This window comes from Sinocyclocheilus grahami, unplaced genomic scaffold (assembly GCF_001515645.1).
Source record: "Sinocyclocheilus grahami isolate Dianchi unplaced genomic scaffold, SAMN03320097.WGS_v1.1 scaffold99.1, whole genome shotgun sequence".
NCBI classification, from domain to species: Eukaryota; Metazoa; Chordata; class Actinopteri; order Cypriniformes; family Cyprinidae; genus Sinocyclocheilus; species Sinocyclocheilus grahami.
The window spans coordinates 1,318,843-1,338,380 of record NW_015505278.1 but is presented as its reverse complement, the minus strand read 5'-3'; the positions used below and the strand labels follow the sequence as shown (position 1 = coordinate 1,338,380).

The 19,538-nt window shown below is 36.1% G+C and overlaps 1 protein-coding gene across 2 annotated transcripts in view; it reads right to left on the bottom strand.

The window, feature by feature from the left end:
* LOC107588181 (serine/threonine-protein kinase MARK2-like) overlaps window positions 1–19,538 on the bottom strand; it is a 56,611-nt gene that overhangs the window by 19,718 nt on the left and 17,355 nt on the right. The window contains exons 1-9 of one of the 2 annotated variants that reach the window (XM_016276202.1): window positions 16,376–16,681; window positions 10,741–10,911; window positions 8,354–8,407; window positions 7,047–7,095; window positions 5,070–5,135; window positions 4,784–4,854; window positions 3,424–3,480; window positions 1,362–1,598; window positions 1,131–1,250 (exon numbers count right to left, since the gene is read on the bottom strand). In XM_016276202.1, the coding sequence (XP_016131688.1) occupies window positions 1,131–1,250; window positions 1,362–1,598; window positions 3,424–3,480; window positions 4,784–4,854; window positions 5,070–5,135; window positions 7,047–7,095; window positions 8,354–8,407; window positions 10,741–10,911; window positions 16,376–16,654 (1,104 nt within the window). In that variant the 5' untranslated portion in view covers window positions 16,655–16,681. Of the gene's footprint in view, window positions 1–1,130; window positions 1,251–1,361; window positions 1,599–3,423; window positions 3,481–4,783; window positions 4,855–5,069; window positions 5,136–7,046; window positions 7,096–8,353; window positions 8,408–10,740; window positions 10,912–16,375; window positions 16,682–19,538 lie in introns of those variants that run through there. The other variant, XM_016276203.1, reaches the window with a different exon arrangement.

The following is a 19,538-nucleotide window of genomic DNA, read 5'->3' as shown; positions in this document are numbered from 1 at the left end:
ATGATAAAAAAAAAAGATCAATTTTGCTCAATTTTAATTGCAATGATTGTTGTCATTTGGGAAATGTATTTTTACATTTCATCAGAAGTTGTTCTTACACCAATAAGCACAAATCAATATACTATCAACTCGTATGCATGGTTTATTTTACCTCATCTAGTGTACAGATTTATAACAAGATATCAATTAGAGGCTAAATAAACACCAAATACTTTAGATACTCGCCCCGTCTACGTCATGAAAACTGGCGTAACAAAAACTTACTCTCAAATATTATAACAGAGAAATTCCTAATAGTAATTCCAATAATTCTAAATTGCATTAAAGTTTCTTTTAAAACAACGGCAAAAAAAAACTTATAGCGCACAGAGGTTGAACTTTACAATCCGCAACCACTATCGCAAACAATACAGTCGAGATCCATGCCAGAACACAGACTGGCTGAATGACACTTTCATTTAAGCAGAATACCTCAAATGGAGATCGCTGAACTCCAGCTTACTTGTACAGTAGAATACTATATGTCGTGTTTTCAGATCACGGCGCCGCCGCAGAGAGAGCACGTGTGAATGGTTGACAGATTGCATAAAGCTGGGTTGAGTAACGTACCGTTTAACAGAAAAGCTCTGATTGGGGGATTTGATCTCTTGATATCTGGCAACCGCAAACATGAACGCTCGCATAATAGAGTCTTGCACAGCAGTCTGAAATGTTTTGGCTCCACTTTTTTCAACAAAAATAAAAAGGTTTTGGTAAAGTTTTTGCTCTTTTAACTACATTTTAGTCTCGTCTTTTTTCGTCAACAATATTGCATGTTCATTTAGTCTTCAGTTATCTTTTCATGATATTATTATCGTCTCGTTTTCGTCAGGGGAAAAAACTTAGTTGACAAACATTTTTCGTCATAAATGTCCATTTTACTATTTTGCAAGGTTCTTTTTTTTTTTTTTAAGATTTTTCAAGCTCAACATAGAGGAGTTTATAGGTATGTACTGTTTTGTTTTAAAATGATTTTTCTTATTTTGTGCTGAAAATTCATACTTGGTGTGACTAGGCTAATTTAAATGTAAGGCCTTTGTCTGTATTCTAGTTCACAGTCAGATGTGTATACATGTCTAAATCGAGCGCACCTCCAAACTTCCCCTCTTGGTAGGATTGAGGATGAGAAACTTTTTCAGCAGGTTCTCACAGTCTGTGGACATGTAGAAAGGAATCCTATACTTCCCTCTTAACACACGCTCTCGCAACTCCTTCATAAGACAAAGAGAAACACAGTGAGGATGATACAGTAGAAATGAGGAAGATAAATAAAAGGACAGTGACACACAGGGACATTAGGACAGCTATTCAGTGTCTCTCACCTTCAGGTTCTGTCCATCGAAAGGCAGCGAGCCACTGACCAGCGTGTAAAGTATGACCCCGAGACTCCACACATCCACCTCTGGACCATCATATTTTTTGCCCTGGAAGAGTTCAGGGGCGGCATATGGTGGGCTCCCACAAAACGTGTCCAATTTATTGCCCATCGTAAACTCATTACTGAAACCAAAGTCAGCGATCTTTATGTTCATGTCAGCATCCAGTAAAAGATTCTCAGCCTGAGGGAGAAAGAGAGGATGCCATGATGGTAAGAGGTTTGATACAGTGAACAAGAAGCGTTAAGTCTCCCTTTTTAACCTCAGCGCTCAAGTGCCTATCGGAAATGCCTGCTTCTGTTCCTTCAGGGTTGTCGAACTTTACCTAATGAGTTCTCTTATGCTATTGTGTGTGTGTTTATGAATGTGTTGAGACTTGCCCTCTGTGCTGCCACTCAACTTCTACACACCAATTTTAGCCTGCGCAGAGAAGCCGTGTTGCCTAGCAACAGATGCGGGGTGCTAACTGGGCTTGGTTTGCAGAGTTAAATATTACTCTGCCAACAGAGCCAAACTTTTACAACATGCAAACACACAGCAACCAAGAAATGGATGAGGCTTGGGCAGCACAAATATCTGACGAAGGTGATATTATATTGTCCTTGCACTTAAAACTCCAAATTGAATTTAGCTATGTTGTATTTAATATATGACATCTGTGTGTCCATTAGCTGGTTAACATGATGTTAATCAATCACATTTTACCGATTTCAGTGAAAGGATTTTGTTTTTGCAAAAAGGGCCCAATATGTTTAACTACATACTGTCATGTGGACAAACCAGTCACTGTTAATACAGTAAGAGTTCTTGGCTCTTCTCAATTTGGAGATGAGTGAAAGAAAAATACATTCAAATATTAGTTCAAGACTGACTTGAGCCTTTTAGATTAGAAGAACCGACTCATAAAAGTCACTGGTCATGCTGTACATTATTCAAAAGTTTGGAGTCAATAAGATTTTTTTACACACACCTGCTAACCAAGGCTGCATTCATTTGATTCATTGGAAAATACAGTAAAAACTGTCATATTGTGAAATATTATTACTATTTAAAATAACTTGTCTATTTTAATATTAAAAATTTAATTTAGTCCTGTGATGGCAAAGCTGAATTTTCATGAGCCATTACTCCAGTCTTCAGTGTATATAAATTATTTCAATCATTTTAATTTCCTTTGCTGGGGCAACCGGCTCTAAATACAACACAATCAACTTGAAAGAAATACGATATAGGTCCTGCAATCCAACCTGAACTGCCAGAAACCTCTCTAGCCACAATAGAGGTGTGGCTTAATGGTTAACACACACACAGAGACACAGATGCATCACTATTACAGTACAGTTGCAAACCTTGGGTAAGTGCTTTATTATTTGTGGCGCTCATATTAAATCAATAAGGCAAACACTGTCCTTTTCTATTGTAATCAATACATCTCCAGAATTGTGGTGACATTAGTTAGTGTACACCTCTGTGTGTGAGTGTGTGTGTGTGCATGCAAAAAAAAGAGACAGGCCGATAGAGAGAGAAAAAGGAAGAGGTTCAGACACAAGATTGTATACTATGCAGGGTTGTATACTATTTCTGGGGGTCCTGAGTGGGACATAAAATAATTACATTAAGTTATGCATAGAGACAGTGACTAACTCCAAAGTTCAAGGGTCACTGTAATGATGGTCTGGACCAATAAGCAACTTCAGTTACGTGGGCAGAATATCATCATGGGAACATTCATCCAGAGAGACACTTCCTTTCATCTTAACAAAGAGAAGATCTGGGGTCAGCAGTTCCAGAGTTCATAGTACACTCATGATAGCGTGTGGGTGTGTGTTTGAACAGAGGACTCATTCCTTCACCTGCACTTCTGTAATGGACTTTGATGACAGACACAGAAGAACTACTAAAGACGATGTGAAAGATGAAGGTACAGCTGAATGGAGATCTTGCTGCTCAGGGCATGTTTATATGTAACAGACACTAAGGGCCCTAATACACGCACACACATTCTCACCTTGAGATCTCGGTGTACAATACACTTCTGATGGCAATACTGCACAGCTGAGACAATCTAGAGAGATACAGAGAGAAGGTGTGGTGAGTAATCAGGAGAGTAGGTGAAGTCATTTTGGCTACTGATGGGAGTTGTCGCTCTTTAATTAGGCTGTTCTATCAGTAATTAAACCATCATACACTCAGATGCACACAGCAGAGTTAATGAGCGCGCGCGCACACACACACACACACACACACACACACTAGCAAAAAAGGGCCACTTAGCATCACCTGTCACAAACACTACTGTTTAAAACAGTATATGCTTACCAAAGCCCAATTTATTTGATTATATATACAGTAAAACAGACATATTGTGAAATATTACAATTTTTTAAATTATTATTACCGTACTAAAATAAACAGGGTTCAAAAGTCTGAGACCATATTGAAAATCCGGGATTCTAAAATCTAATTTAAAATGGAAAATAAATAGTTTTAGAATTTTTAACATTTTAAAAGTTTAGTGTAAGTGTAAAATTAATTTGATTTCTAGGTCACTAATTAAATAAACTTTTGTCACTGATCATGTGAACTCATCTGTACAGATGTCAGATGTTCTTGCTTCTATTGAAACAATTATACAATTAATACAATGCTGTTTGGATCATTCTCAAATCATCCTGGAAAATATGATCACAAGCTTTTTTTTTTTTTGCTAATTCATGTTAATTTTTTGATATGACTGAACTGAAGCAAAAAAGGGCCACTTAGCATCACCTGTCACAAACACTACTGTTTAAAACAGTATATGCTTACCAAAGCCCAATTTATTTGATTATATATACAGTAAAACAGACATATTGTGAAATATTACAATTTTTTTAATTATTATTACCGTACTAAAATAAACAGGGTTCAAAAGTCTGAGACCATATTGAAAATCCGGGATTCTAAAATCTAATTTAAAATGGAAAATAAATAGTTTTAGAATTTTTAACATTTTAAAAGTTTAGTGTAAGTGTAAAATTAATTTGATTTCTAGGTCACTAATTAAATAAACTTTTGTCACTGATCATGTGAACTCATCTGTACAGATGTCAGATGTTCTTGCTTCTATTGAAACAATTATACAATTAATACAATGCTGTTTGGATCATTCTCAAATCATCCTGGAAAATATGATCACAAGCTTTTTTTTTTTTTGCTAATTCATGTTAATTTTTTGATATGACTGAACTGATGATATGATCTGTAACTAAAAGTTATAATAGAAAAATCGAAGCATTTTCACTAGTGGGCTCAGACTTGGACCTCAATGTACGAACATGTGAGCTTTGACACTGAAGCATGACTCACTCACATGCACTGGCACTGACCTGTCTAAATTTGGCACGCGCTTCCTTTTCTTTCATCCTCCCGTGAGCAACAAGGTAATCAAAAACCTCGCCTTGGAAATGGAAGAGGGGAACATTGCAATAGAGTAGAAAATGACAGAGGAAGGCAAATGAGGTAAAGGAGTGGCACAAGAAGAGGAGAAGAACAGACCGATCAGGCAAAGGAGAAAGGATGATGGGAGAATGACATTATTCAAAATGCAGTGTTCTGATTTTTAGGTCTTGACATGATTGACAGCTGGCAGTTCTAGTCTTTCAGCCCACTCACCTCCACTGGCATATTCCATTATTAAATACAGCGTGTTGTCTGTCTCGATCACCTCAAATAACTTCACTGGTGGAGAGAAAGAGAGATTACCACAAATCAAAACATGCAAGAGACTATTCACACCAAATTTGAATTTTAGGCACATCCCCAACAAGAATTAACCCATCTCTATGAAATCATTCACATCTTTAACTTATTGGTTAAATGCCTGACATAAGGTCTGCATTAACACAATCTCAAGATACTTTCATATTTTATTCATGACATAAAATACATCAGTAATACCCCCCCCCCCTTAAAAAAAAAGCTTTTACTTGTCTTGATTGCTCTTAGACTGCTGCTAACAAGTGGCTAAGTAGGACTACAGAGGTTGTCAGGGACATTAAACATACCGAGCAGGTAAACTCATCTACTCACTAGTCCACTTTTACAGTCTCACTGTGTTTATAATTGACCCTTCACAAAGACCCGCCCCCCCTTAGTTACTGCTGCTACGTCCAACAAGCCATGGTGCTCTCACACCACACATCATGATCTCACACAGTGAAAAACACATCGTGGAACAAAGAGGACACTGACAACACATCGACAGACAAGAGAGAGCAGGTTACTTTTGGTATGAAACAAATTTGGAATTTTTTTTAGAAATTCAGCTTTCAAATTGTGTCATTTTTTACGAAATTCAAACAGTAAATACAGTTTTGTGGTTCTTTAGGGTGCTTTCACACCTGTCTCATTTGGAGCGTTTGATTTGGAACCTGTCTTCATATTAAAATGTTGTATAAACACACAATAAGCCCGCAGAGCATACATACATCTTAATGAGCGAACCAAACCAAGAAGAAAACGCAACATTGTAACAGGCGTTCCTGTGAAGGTTTTCTATTGTGGTTAACAGTGCTAACAACTGAGGTCGAAAAAAAAATCATATTACTGATGTAGCACATCTACACCTCTAAAGCACAGCATTATTACTTAATGGCATGACACCATATGAGTTGGAGGTATGATGGAACGCAGTGGTGATAAATACATTATTTCTATATGAAGCGCTTCAGGCTTTGCAATGAATGCTACAAAATCCACCATATGTGTCTTGAGCAGCTGACATGATTATAACCAAAGTTTAGCGCTAAAGCTTACGCTTACAAACTGCATTAGAATGAGTTTCCTGAGCTGAGCAGCAGTGACAAGAAAACAAAAGTCTCATAAGCAACAATAAAAACCCACAAACCCTAAAGGGAAAAAATGGAAACGTTCCAAATCCAAACAAACAGCATCTGATAAAGAGAGATGCACTAATAAAGTAGAATTATAATGAACAGGCTTTAGGAGTAGGTTTTAAAGCTCAGAGCTATTCTATTCATCACAGCCTATTCAACGAAAACAGGCCACTACTGTTTGAAATTAATGAAATGAATAAAATACATAATCCCTACTTTGTGTGTCCTCACGGAAAAGATCAAGGAGCGTTCCAGATCAATCAGCTGTGATTATGTGATGTGATACCAGCACAGCCGCAATCGACCATTGAACAGAGAGAGCAAGGACTCTGAATCAGGACTGAATCCACAGTGCTGCTTCCTCAAAGGGGGCAGGTATTTCCTTTCATATTTCAGTTCTGTGCTTTGATATTTATGAGCACAAGCTGAGAGCTAATGAGCTAGTGCTTCTGTCAAGACCACCGTCACAGCACAGGCAAACACACACACACACACACACTTAAATGCACAGTTCAATATATCAGCAGTAACTGTCTTGTGTGTAGGTTTGAACGAGTGCGTATCAGATTCAGCACACATCAAACAGTCCATTTCTTCAACATCTATGACATCAAAGTCAGGAATGCCGATTTTAAACTATTTCGGCAGACTGCTCTTATCTTGGATCGAACAATTCCTATGATTCATGTTAGACACTGATTTGAAATACTAAAATAATTTGGCCAGTTAGATGGGTTCTTTCTAATTCACTCACCGATGTTTGGGTGATTCAGAAACTTCATGATTCTCACTTCTCGGAGGAGCTGAGAAAACACAATAAAGAGAAGATTTGAGAAGATTGTAAGCCTTGACAATAAACTATTAACCTGATTCTTGTGATAATGCCAGATTCATTAAATTATACAGATAGTTTACCGAAAAAAATTGTCCCCAATGGGGACCAGCAACTGTTTGGTTACCCACATTCTTCAAAATGTCTTCTTTTGTGTTCAATGGAAGAAAGAACCTCAAACAGGTTTGGAACAACTTGAGGGTGAGTAAATGATGACAGTTTTCATTTTTGGATGAACTATCCCTATAAAGACTCGGGTCAATCCCATTTGAAGCTGGTTTGCTGGTCGTTCAGTCTGGTGTTATAGGGGTTTTTTGAGCAGTTAGTCAAAGTTTCTGAACACCAGCTTGGTCAGGCCGGCAGACAATCTATGACCAACAAAAGATTTTGGGTTGGTTTAAGCTATTTTAGGCAGGATTTACTAATAAATGAAGTGATAAACAATGAAAAAACTGTATCTGAAAATTTACTATTGTCTGTTTAATCGAACACAGATGTACTGTGGAAATCTGGGATTACATACAATGCTGTTCAAAAGTTTGAAAAAAGTATATATATTTTTTAAATAATAGGGTATGTATATCAAGACTACATTTATTTAATCAAAAAGTCAAAAACAGTAATATTGTCTTTATTTTAATAAATGTATCACTTCCGTTACATGATCCCTAAAAAAAAGATGTTAATTTAGTATTCAAGAAATCTTTTATCTTATTATTATTAGAAGTTGAAAATGGTTGTGCTGCTTAATGAAGTGTGGAGAGTGATCTTTCCAGGAGTCTTTGATTATCAAATTTTGAAGAACAGCATTCATTTGAAATATAAATTTTTTGTGCGTGTCGTCATTTTTGATCAATTTAATGCATCCTTTCTGAATAAAAGTATCTTTCAAAAAACAATTAATTCCAAAGAACCTTTCAGACCCCAAAAAATCCTATTTGTGAATGGTAGTGTATTAACATTTTACAGCACATGCATTGTTAAAATTTCACTAGCAGCAGGAACAATGCATTAACCTCATTTCTTTAATACCCTCCAGGATTCTGCAGTAGTCACAGCAAAAAGTTTATGGAACGTGACCAGTGTATATATGTGTGCGTGGGGGTAAAGCAGAACCCGTTCATTCCCACGTCAGAGGAAATCCTTCAGCCTCTCTTCCTGTAATTACCGCCTCTGAGCCCTCTCTCCAGACAGATATACAGATAAAAAGAGGAGATCTGCAGACTCACTTTCTGAAGACTAGAAGAGTTGAGTTGTGTCTTGTCTATGATTTTCACTGCTACCTGAGACAAAAGAAACACACACATATTAAACAGCTCTCTCAAAAATAAATGACCTTTTTCAAAAAGATTTTTTAAAATTCTAGAGTAACACTAGAAAGATGACTCTGAATGCTAACTGTGCTAGAGATATATTTGCATGTTTCTGCAACTTCAGGCACCAGAAGCATGCCCCAGGGGTTGCTTTTTATTAAACCTATCCCATTTCAACTTTTGCTTTTTGTTATACAAATATCACATTAAAATTGGCTTAAACACATTTCACAATGCCTTCCCTTATTTTTGTTACTTGTTGAAATAATTAAAAACCTTTTACATATTTATTGTTTTGAAAATGATTTCTATATATCCCTGTTCCACAGTTGCATCATTTTCAGCCAAAATATATTTTTATTTTATTTTTATTTAGCAAGGAGGAAATGGTATCACTGAAGAACATGCTTTGGAATGTTGAAACATGTAAAAAAAATTAAAGAGAAATTCATCTTAAATAATATTTTGCATATTTGATTACTTCTTTGTAGTCTGAATTTGAGCAAAAAAATCCAAACCACAAACATAGGTGATTTGAAATGAGATTCAGCATATCTGGAGCAAGTGCACGAACACTTTGTCTTAAGAACTAGTCTGACTAACTACTGACTAACCGCACTTTCTTTCTCAAATTAGACCAATTAAAATTTTTATGCAACTGACAAAGTTATGACCAGTCTTAAAAAAAAAATAGACTAACTTAATACTAGTCTAAGCAGTTTATGCAACAGGCTGGACTTGAATCACAGTCAGGCTAAATCTCAAACGGTCAAACCATGAAATAAGTGTATTATATGATGAAAGTATCTGCTATAAGACTAACTAGTATTTCGTTTTTAACTGTGCATTATCAATAACAATTTGGAATTGTCGGTTACATCTGTGTTAGGGTGCGTTCACACTTGGCATGTTTGGTTCGATTAAAACGAACCCTGGTGCGATTGCTCTGTTAGTGCGGTTCATTTGAGTAAGTGTAAACGCTGCCATCCGAACACTGGTGCACACTGTAAGGGAAACAGGTCGCTAAATCTCAAACGGTCAAACCATGAAATAAGTGTACTATATGATGAAAGTATCTGCTATAAGACTAACTAGTATTTTGTTTTTAACTGTGCATTATCAATAACAATTTGGAATTGTCGGTTACATCTGTGTTAGGGTGTGTTCACACTTGGCATGTTTGGTTCGATTAAAACGAACCCTGGTGCGATTGCTCTGTTAGTGTGGTTCACCAGGACCGCTGAAAAGATGGGTCTTGGTCCGCTTCCAAACAAACTCTGGTGCGGTTCGAATGATATATGAACGCAACATGGACCAAATACTTCTAAACGAACCAAAAACAGGAAGTAATGACAAGATGCGATGCTATGCAACATGATTTGACGACGTGGTGTAACCAAAACAAAATTAGCAGAGGGCAAACGTGGAGCTACGATGAGGTAAAGTGCCTCTTATGTGCTCCTTGTGAGTTTGCAGGTGGTGAAAATAAAATTATATGTACACGCAAGAATGAGCACGCTTAGTCCAGAGGACGGCATTAGGTGTGTTCGACTTAAAGGGGCGCTGAGCAGACCGTTCGGTTAATGGGTGCTTTGATATCATACACTCGCAGCGCCGCTTTAAGTCTAACGCACCTTTTGTTTGGGGTGTTCAATGAGTTCCGTCACGATATATACGTCATTCATGCCAACCAGTCAGGTTGTGAACGTATCACTATGCCTTTAGGTTCGGTGTCTTTAGGGCGCTGAGCAGACCGTTCGGTTAATGGGTGCTTTGATATCATACACTCGCAGCGCCGCTTTAAGTCTAACGCACCTTTTGTTTGGGGTGTTCAATGAGTTCCGTCACGATATATACGTCATTCATGCCAACCAGTCAGGTTGTGAACGTATCACTATGCCTTTAGGTTCGGTGTCTTTAGGTTCGCTGTCAAAAATGCCAATGTGAACGCTAAGCGGACCAGGATCAAATATATAATTTTCCTTTTTGGTCTGGACCAAATGAACCAAACAAACCGAACTACAAGTGTGAACACACACTTAAGAGGGAGCTGATATGCTGTAAAAAAACGATTTTTCAAAGTTGTAAATAAAACAAAGCTCATTAGAGTATGTTTTACAAGAAAATACTATTTCAGTCTTTCTACTTCAAAATTTCACATTTAGTTTGTTGCTTGCCATTACTTTGTGATTGTTGAAATTTACTTGTGAAAAGTAAATTTCACACAATTTTTTTTTCAGTGTAGTGAGTATTCACCTAACTAGATCCACTAAAAAAGGTAGATACACAGGAGATCTAGTTACCTCTTTAGAAGTGAGGACATGTCTGGCCAGTTTAACCTTGGCAAAGTTGCCCTTGCCGATGGTCTTCAGCAGTCTGTAATTTCCTATGTGGGGGTTTTCATCCACAGTCGGCACCACATTCCGACTACGTGACACACTGGGACGCCCTCCTCCTTTGGCATCAGAGTGGGTCTGACAGAGAGAAGGGATACAGGGATCAGAAAAATATTTCAGATGGCCACACTCGGATGACATTCAAATTCAACTACATTCTCCCACTCTCTCGCTTTCATACACACACAAACTCACACATGAGGATAAATGATTCAACCTCTGATTGAAGTGACTACCTGGCAATTGAGGGGTCAGAAGCAGATCAGTGAGCTTGAGTGATATGTGAGGTATGAACAGAATCACGGTTGAAATCTTGTATGTAACATGTCATTGTTGTGCTCTAGAGCACAGAAAGTGTAAAATAAGCATTTGAAGCAGCACTTGGTGTTTGTTAAGTAGAATCATTTGACAACCTTTGACTGTTGGTAAGAAGACTTTCTGTAGTTATGGAAGACAGAAGAGTTTACTACCGTTCAAACGTTTGGGTCAGTAAGGCTCTTTTTGAAGGAAATTAATATTTTTAATCAGCAAAGATGAAAGTAAAGACATTTATAATGCTACAAAATATTTCAATTTCAAATAAATGCTGTTCTTTTAAACTTTCTATTCAAAGAATCATGGTTTCCACAAAAAAATAAAATAAAGCAACAACTGATTCTGATTATCACAACTGATAATAATAAGAAATGCTGTGCTTACTGAGCACCAAATCAGCATATTAGAATGATTTCTGAAGGATCATGTGACACTAAAGACTACAGTAATGGCTGCTGAAAATTCAGCTTTGCCATTACAGGAATAAATCACACTTTAACATAATAAAAAGAAAACAGTCGTTTTCAATTGTAATAATATTTCCACAATATGTTTTTACTGTATTTTTTTATCAAATAAATGGAGCCTTGGTGAACATAAGAGACAAAACAAAAAAATCTCCAACTTTTACATGGTAGTGTGTAGTTGCTGTATTTGCTGGATAGCAAATGAACAGGAATAAGGGCTCAGAGAAACACATACATATTCAAACTCTGGGTCTGAAAATATGCATATTATGTAATGCATCACATGCACCATGTTAATTTATGATGTCCTTCAGCACTGGTGAACACTCTCAATGTCCTTTTATTCACTGACCCAGCACCGACCTTACACAGTTTTTTTTTTTATCATTACTACTATTGATCATACTAAGCATTAGGAAATGATGGACAGAAGTGGCAGGTCTGAGTAAATGACATAAGCCAGGCTTGAACTTGCATCGCCTACATTGCTTTTTTCTGCAGAACTCAAAAGATATTTTTTAAAAAATGCCTTAGTGTATTACAATTGAAATCAATGGTTACCACAGAAGAAGAAAAGTCAAACAGGTTAGGAATGACATGACAGTGAGTAAATGATGACAGAACTTTCATTTTTGGGTGAACCATCCCTTCAATAATGCTTATCAATAGAAGAAAATTATGTGACAAGAGAAAGGAAGATGCATCGGCACTGCAATTATAAAGCATTCTAGTGAATGAAAAATCATAATCTTATGAGACCTTGCTACAGTTTGGGACGTGTTCCTAAACACCCAACAGTCCCTTAACCCCACTAAATCGTCTCAACTCTCCCGTCCAAATCAAGATTAAATCCCAATTTCCCACGTTACCCCACTACACTGGAGAAACATACAGATTAGATTAGATTAGATTTGATTAGATTAGATTAAATCAGACGGGTCCATCTGCTAAAGCCGCAAATACACAAACAAACACACACACACACAAATATGCTGTGTGCTTCTCTATGTTTTCCCGTTTTCATTCCATCACAAACATAAGCGTGTTAACATTTACACAAGTAGTATCACACAGCATTTATCATTTTAATCTCTAACTTTACAGGAGTTTCTCAATTTTTGTACTCAAGCTAAAGCAGAGCTCATTAAAGGGAAAGTTCAATCATCAAGAGGGACCCAGCCAACTCCATGAGACCTGTGGTGCGATGCGTGTGTGTTGTGTGTGCGTGCAAACCACAGTTCACATATCCGAGCGCTGTACTTCATGACAGCTCCATCTTCAAAGACCAACCGATCAAAGTTCAAAGCCATAAATGTAATGCTTGACGTCAGTCCACTAACTGGTGCACACTCAGAGGTATGATTTTAAAAGAAGACGCTCTTTATTTCTTTACACGTTTCACATGATTCCAATTTTGAAAGAGGGGCAGCTCACAGGAAAGGCATGAGAAAAGCTGGATGTCTGAATGTGTGTGTTTATAGGTAAACTAAGCCAAGAGCAGTAGCAAAGGTCAGGGCATGGAAAGCTGGAGATTGACAGTGTGCTGACAGGATCAGAGGGGCAGGGAATTAAGGTATTAGAGGGCATGTGTGCAGGTATGGCTGGGGACTCAGATTTTAGACCTTGGTATAGCTTGTGTGTGTGCATAGTCATGTGAGCGCTGATACATACACTGTCATTCAGAAGTTTGGGATCAGTAAGATTTGTAATGTTTTTTTTAAAGAAGTCTCTTCTGCTCATAATGGTTGCATTTATTTGATCAGAAATACAGAAAAAACATAATATTGAGAAATATTGCAAATTAAAATAATGGTCTATTTTAATATACTTTAAAATGTAATTTATTCCTGTGATGCAGATCTGAATTTTCAGCATCATTACTCCAGTCTTCAGTGTCATATCATCCTTCAGAAATCATTCTAATATGCTGATTTATGATCAATATTGGAAACAGTTTTGCTGGTTAATATTTTTTTTGGAACCTGTGATACTTTTTTCAGGATTCTTTGATGAATAAAAAGATAAAAAGAACAGCATTTATTCAAATTAGAAATATTTTGTAACAATATACACTACTGTACACAGTACTGTTCAAAATATTTTGGGGTCAGTATTTTTTTTCTTTTTTTTTAAAGAAATGAATGCTTTTATTCAGCAAGGATGTGTTCAATTGATAAAAAAAGTTATAAAGATTTATATTGTTAGAAAATAATTCTATTAAGCAGCACAACTGTTTCCAACATTGATAATAAATCAGCATATTAGAATGATTTCTGAAGGATCATGTGCCACTGAAGACCTTGCATCACAGAAATAAATTATATTTTAAAATTATATTAAAATAGAAAACCATTATTTTAAATGGTAATAAAAAAAAATTCTGTATTTTTGGTCAAATAAATGCAGCCATGATGACCAGAAAAAAACTTCTGGTCATCACATTAAAAAAATCTTACTGATCCCAAACTTTTGAACAGCAGTTTACATAACGCAGAACTGATATCAGAGAAAGCCTTTGTCAATCATGGCCTCCTAATAATCACCAACCATTTGATTGGCTCTATGGCTTTCTCTCCTCTCCACCTGTAGCTGGTGTGTGGGGAGCGCACTGGCGCTGTTGTCCCGTGGCTGCCGTCGCATCATCCAAGTGGATGCTGCACATTGGTGGTGGTTGAGGAGAGACCCCCTCACATGATTGTAAAGCGCTTTGGGTGTACAACAATACACAAAGCGCTATATAAATGCATCATTCATTCATTCATTCATTCATTCATATCAAATTATCAATACATCACACATAAACAGCAATGAGACACTCTGCTACAATGTCACAATGCACTTTTACAATGGCACTCTGCTTTCTATCTAATATTTCTTCCTTATTAAGCAGAACTTCACGAGACCTGCCCCACCGCACATGCAAACATACTGAAAAAACAAGTGTATAAACAAGTATTATTTACCATTTAAAGTGTCCTTATTATGCTATTTGAAATGTTTATAATTTGGTTTTGGGAGTCCCCAACAACAGGTTTACATGCATGCAAGGTCAAATAACTAGGGCTGGGTATCGATTCAGATGTCCCGATTCGATTTGATTTCGATTTGCAAGCTCTTGATTCGATTCGATTCTCGATTTTTTGATTACATTCAGTGAACATAGTTTTAACACAAATGCTATTGATATTTCAAAAAAATTAACAGTAAACATCAGTTTACAAATGGTGAATTAATAAAAAGAAATTAAGAACCACATGCCTGTATTTTAAACATATACTTTTTTTACTTTTTTTATACTTTTTAAAAAAATAAAAATAGGGCCCTATAAAATGTTCTTAATTTTTCTGGTAATCAGATGAAGGCATAAAACATTAATTTAATTGATCCTAATCAAATGAAAAGTAAACCCTTTTATTTTTTTGGAAAACAAAGTGCTGCACAACAGAGGTTTACTGTTAAAATTAAAAAGAAAACAGATGTGATTATTCCTTTAAAAATAAAGATGTATTAATATTTATTAGCAGTAGTAGCATTGATTCTTAAGACTGCTAAATAGTAATATATTCAGACAGTAGAATGTTAAACTAAACTTTTATTTTGACGGGTTGCCGTGAAGAACTTGCAGCTGCTGTGTATGTGATATGACGGTAGATTTCTCAAATTAAATGATAAATGCTAATGAAGTGACTCTCAGAGCACCTGGAGATGACATTTGTGTTCATATCATCATATAGTGAGACGGTAGAAGCTGAAAACACCGCAAGCGTCATCCGCACTTTAGTATGTGTGTAGTAAACAAAACAGTGCGCCGCGCCATCCGCCATTCATGCATTGCGGAAATCATGGTGCCTTATGCGTGATATCAAATGCTTCCGCAGATTTATAGTATTACTATAGCATTTCACCTGAGCATTGCAAATCACGCGTATGGCCATGATAACATCGCGCAAGGTAAATAAGGGTGACATCTAGTGGAGAAGACTAATGATAAGATTCACGTTAATCAGATCTTGTTTTAAATGTGTGCTGAAATAAATACCGGAAAAGATAGATTCGCGGCTTTTGAGAATCGATATCGAATCGGCGTCATTTAAAAAACGATTAATCGTTTTTTTTTGCCCAGCCCTACAAATAACACTTTAATTTTCTTATAATATGCATTTAATTTTACGTTATTTCTCAACGACTCTCAAATGATTCGTTCGAAGATTCATCTTTCCAAACCACTCCTTTGCGTGAGGCTACTCTGCTCTGATTGGTCCGATGACCCAGTCTGTTGTGATTGGTCTACTGCGTACAGCGCATGTCAGAAACAGAATGCCCATCACTAGTACTGGAATACGGCTTATCAATAATACATCCTATTATAATGATGATAGTGCTCCACTCTGTTCTAAAAATAAAGAATCAGAGGGGAAAAAGTTGTTTTACACTTACGTTAGTGAACTAGGTCCACAGCTTAGTAGTAAAAACCCAAACAATAATGGTATATGCGTTAGTTGAACACAGACATGGAGTACTGATAAAGCACTGCCGTTTGTAAACCAACGTATTGCTCCATCCTTTATCATGATTCCAAGTAATAAGAACGACAGACATTCTATATTAATCGACACATTTCTAGGCCCACAGCTGATTAGCAGCACTGTAACGGGAATTAGATGGAGACCTACAGCTACATTGAGTGTATACACAACACAAGCCTACATATTTTGCACATTTGACAGAACATTAAAGCAACAATTATTAATCATACTTACAGATTGTGATTCAGAGGAGCAAGCTGGTCCAAACAAACTGGGCACTGAGCCATCTTTCAAAGACAACCGGTTTATGAATCCCGCGTTGAACTCGCAGGGATTTGGGAAGCAGTCATCAGTGAAATGACGGGAATACAGCAAAAGGTTGGGATTATACTGCTGGGGTATCGTAGTAAAGATGAATTTTAACCGCTGACTCTTCTTCACAGCCTCATCCTTTGGAAGTGAAAATAAACCGAATTCACTTTTATCGCGGAGAGCACAGATTCTTCTCAACATTACGTTATCCACACAAACAAGCTACAGCGTTTGAGGGATGTTTTTGCGGAATTTCCACGTAGAATGTAGGCGGGCATTATGCGAATGTGGTAACTTGCGACATGTGAACTTCGCGGAAATGGGATTAGAATTTAAAACTACTCGTTTCAGCAGTTCAGAGTCGACTCCTTATGAGAAATATGATGCACTTTCAGCTTTACAACTTTGAAGACTGTTTACATTCACATACAGCTACATTACACACTGCATCAAAGGTAATTTACAAAAATACATAATAGGGGCACTTTAAAGCATCAGAACTCAAAACTCAGAGAGTTGCCTGTCTAGATGTCGTTTGTAGGCAACATAGCTGCACTCCCGACACAAAGACTGTTCCAAATGTTGAATATTTGATTTAAGTAAAATTTTGAGCCATTATCGGTGGACACAGCAATCCCACAGTTCATTGCAAACAAAACAGTTATAATCCTCACAAGGACTGCATTTGTTGGATCAAAAATATAGTAAAAACATTAATATTGTGAAACATTCTTACTATTTAAAAAAAAAATTATATTTTTGTTTTCATTTTAAAATGAAATTTATTGTGATTGCAAAGCAGGATTTTCAGCAGTCATTACTCCAGTTTTCAGGGTTATATTGATCCTTCAAAAATCATTATAATAAGCTGATGAGGTACTCAAGTAACATTTATTATGATCAATTTTGAAAAGAGTTGTGCTGCTTTATATTTTTGTGGAAATGGTGATATATTTTTTCAGGATTTGTTGATTAAAAAAAAAAAGTTCAAAAGAACAGCACTTATTTGAAATATAAGTTACTGTCACTTTTGATCAATTTAATGTATGACTGATAAATAATTCTTGAATAGTACCGTAGTGGAGGAAAATTTAGGGTTGAATTTTACATATTCTTCCAGTACTGAAAAGTAGAAGTTAAATTTATTTTAAAACAAATCTTTAAAAAAAAATTAATTTTTTTAAATATAATCCTCACAAGGACTGCATTTGTTGGATCAAAAATATAGTAAAAACATTAATATTGTGAAACATTCTTACTATTTAAAAAAAATTTTTATTTTTGTTTTCATTTTAAAATGAAATTTATTGTGATTGCAAAGCAGGATTTTCAGCAGTCATTACTCCAGTTTTCAGGGTTATATTGATCCTTCAAAAATCATTATAATAAGCTGATGAGGTACTCAAGTAACATTTATTATGATCAATTTTGAAAAGAGTTGTGCTGCTTTATATTTTTGTGGAAATGGTGATATATTTTTTCAGGATTTGTTGATTAAAAAAAAAAAGTTCAAAAGAACAGCACTTATTTGAAATATAAGTTACTGTCACTTTTGATCAATTTAATGTATGACTGATAAATAATTCTTGAATAGTACCGTAGTGGAGGAAAATTTAGGGTTGAATTTTACATATTCTTCCAGTACTGAAAAGTAGAAGTTAAATTTATTTTAAAACAAATCTTTAAAAAAAAATTAATTTTTTTAAAATTAGCATTGACATGTTCTATTAATTTTTTGTGCTTTTAGCTTAGCAACATGCTACCATCAATCCCTAATGGAGTCAAATGTGATTGTTAGTCAAGTCTTTTGTGAGTGTCACATGAGCAACTTGTATTTGCATGCATGACTGACCCTTAATTGAGTTGCTGGACTGGACATATAGTGTTTCAATTCAGTCACTTCCAGGTTCCATTTCAGTTAAAATGCTTCCTTAAAGGGATAGTCCACTCAAAATGTCAAATTCGGTCATCATTTACTCATCAGTACAAACCTTTATGACTTCATTTTTTCCGTGGAACACCAAAGAAGCTATTTAGAAAAATGATCCAATGTTTTTTGCCCATACAATGGCAGTCAATGGGGTCCAATGTTGTTTGAATATTTTCTTTTGTCTTCTACAGAACAAAGTCAGTCACACAGGTTTGGAACAACATGACGGTGAGTAAATAATGACAGAATTTTCATTTTTTGAGTTCATTCAAAACTTATTCAACTTCTTGTTGCTTTAAAGTGCTGTCAGAACTAGACTTGTGCTGGTATTCGGTAATGCGATATATCACGGTAATGAATATGCACGGTATTGTTATCGTGGGCACTTCTAAATACCGTGAATAATTATATATTACAAATTATTCCAAATTTTGAATGCATTTTAAGAATACTTTTCCCATCAACTGGTCAAAATGCACAACACCACATGCTGCGTGAAAGACACGTGACCACTCTGATGTAAACAAGCCCGGACAAGAAGCACATGGCGGAACATGTGAGAGTCGCTCTGGATGAAACTGCACTTTCACTCTCTGACAGCAGATGGCGCTAAACTGCAGCAATAATAATAATAATAATAATAATAATAATTCATTTAAATGCAGCCGTTACCCCAGAAACCCTGTAAACAAAGCAGTTGTACTACTTCCTGTTTCTTAATCATGTTTAAATGATTTAAATAGCCACTTAGATTTGTGTATTTGCTATGATGTTTATCACAGCACCAAATACTTAAATATCTAGACTTAATAGGCTATTTATTTTCAAACTTTTTTTACATTTTAATCTGGACTACAACATGCCCTAGATATTGTTTGAAAGTGTTTTGATTCTTTATTGTTCGGTCACACTTTACATTAGGGCTTCATTAGTTAACAAACTGCCAATGAAAAATTCTTCTGACCATTCATTAATCCTAGGTATTCCAATATTTAATAACATGTTAGGGCTGCACGATAAATCGCATGCGATATTTAATGCGCATCTTGTCAGTAAAGCCGGTTCTTTAATCAGCGGTAAATCTCCATCACATGCGGGCTTTCACATGGAGCAGCATTAACTACACAGAGCCGTTGTTCACTGATGAGCTGCGCA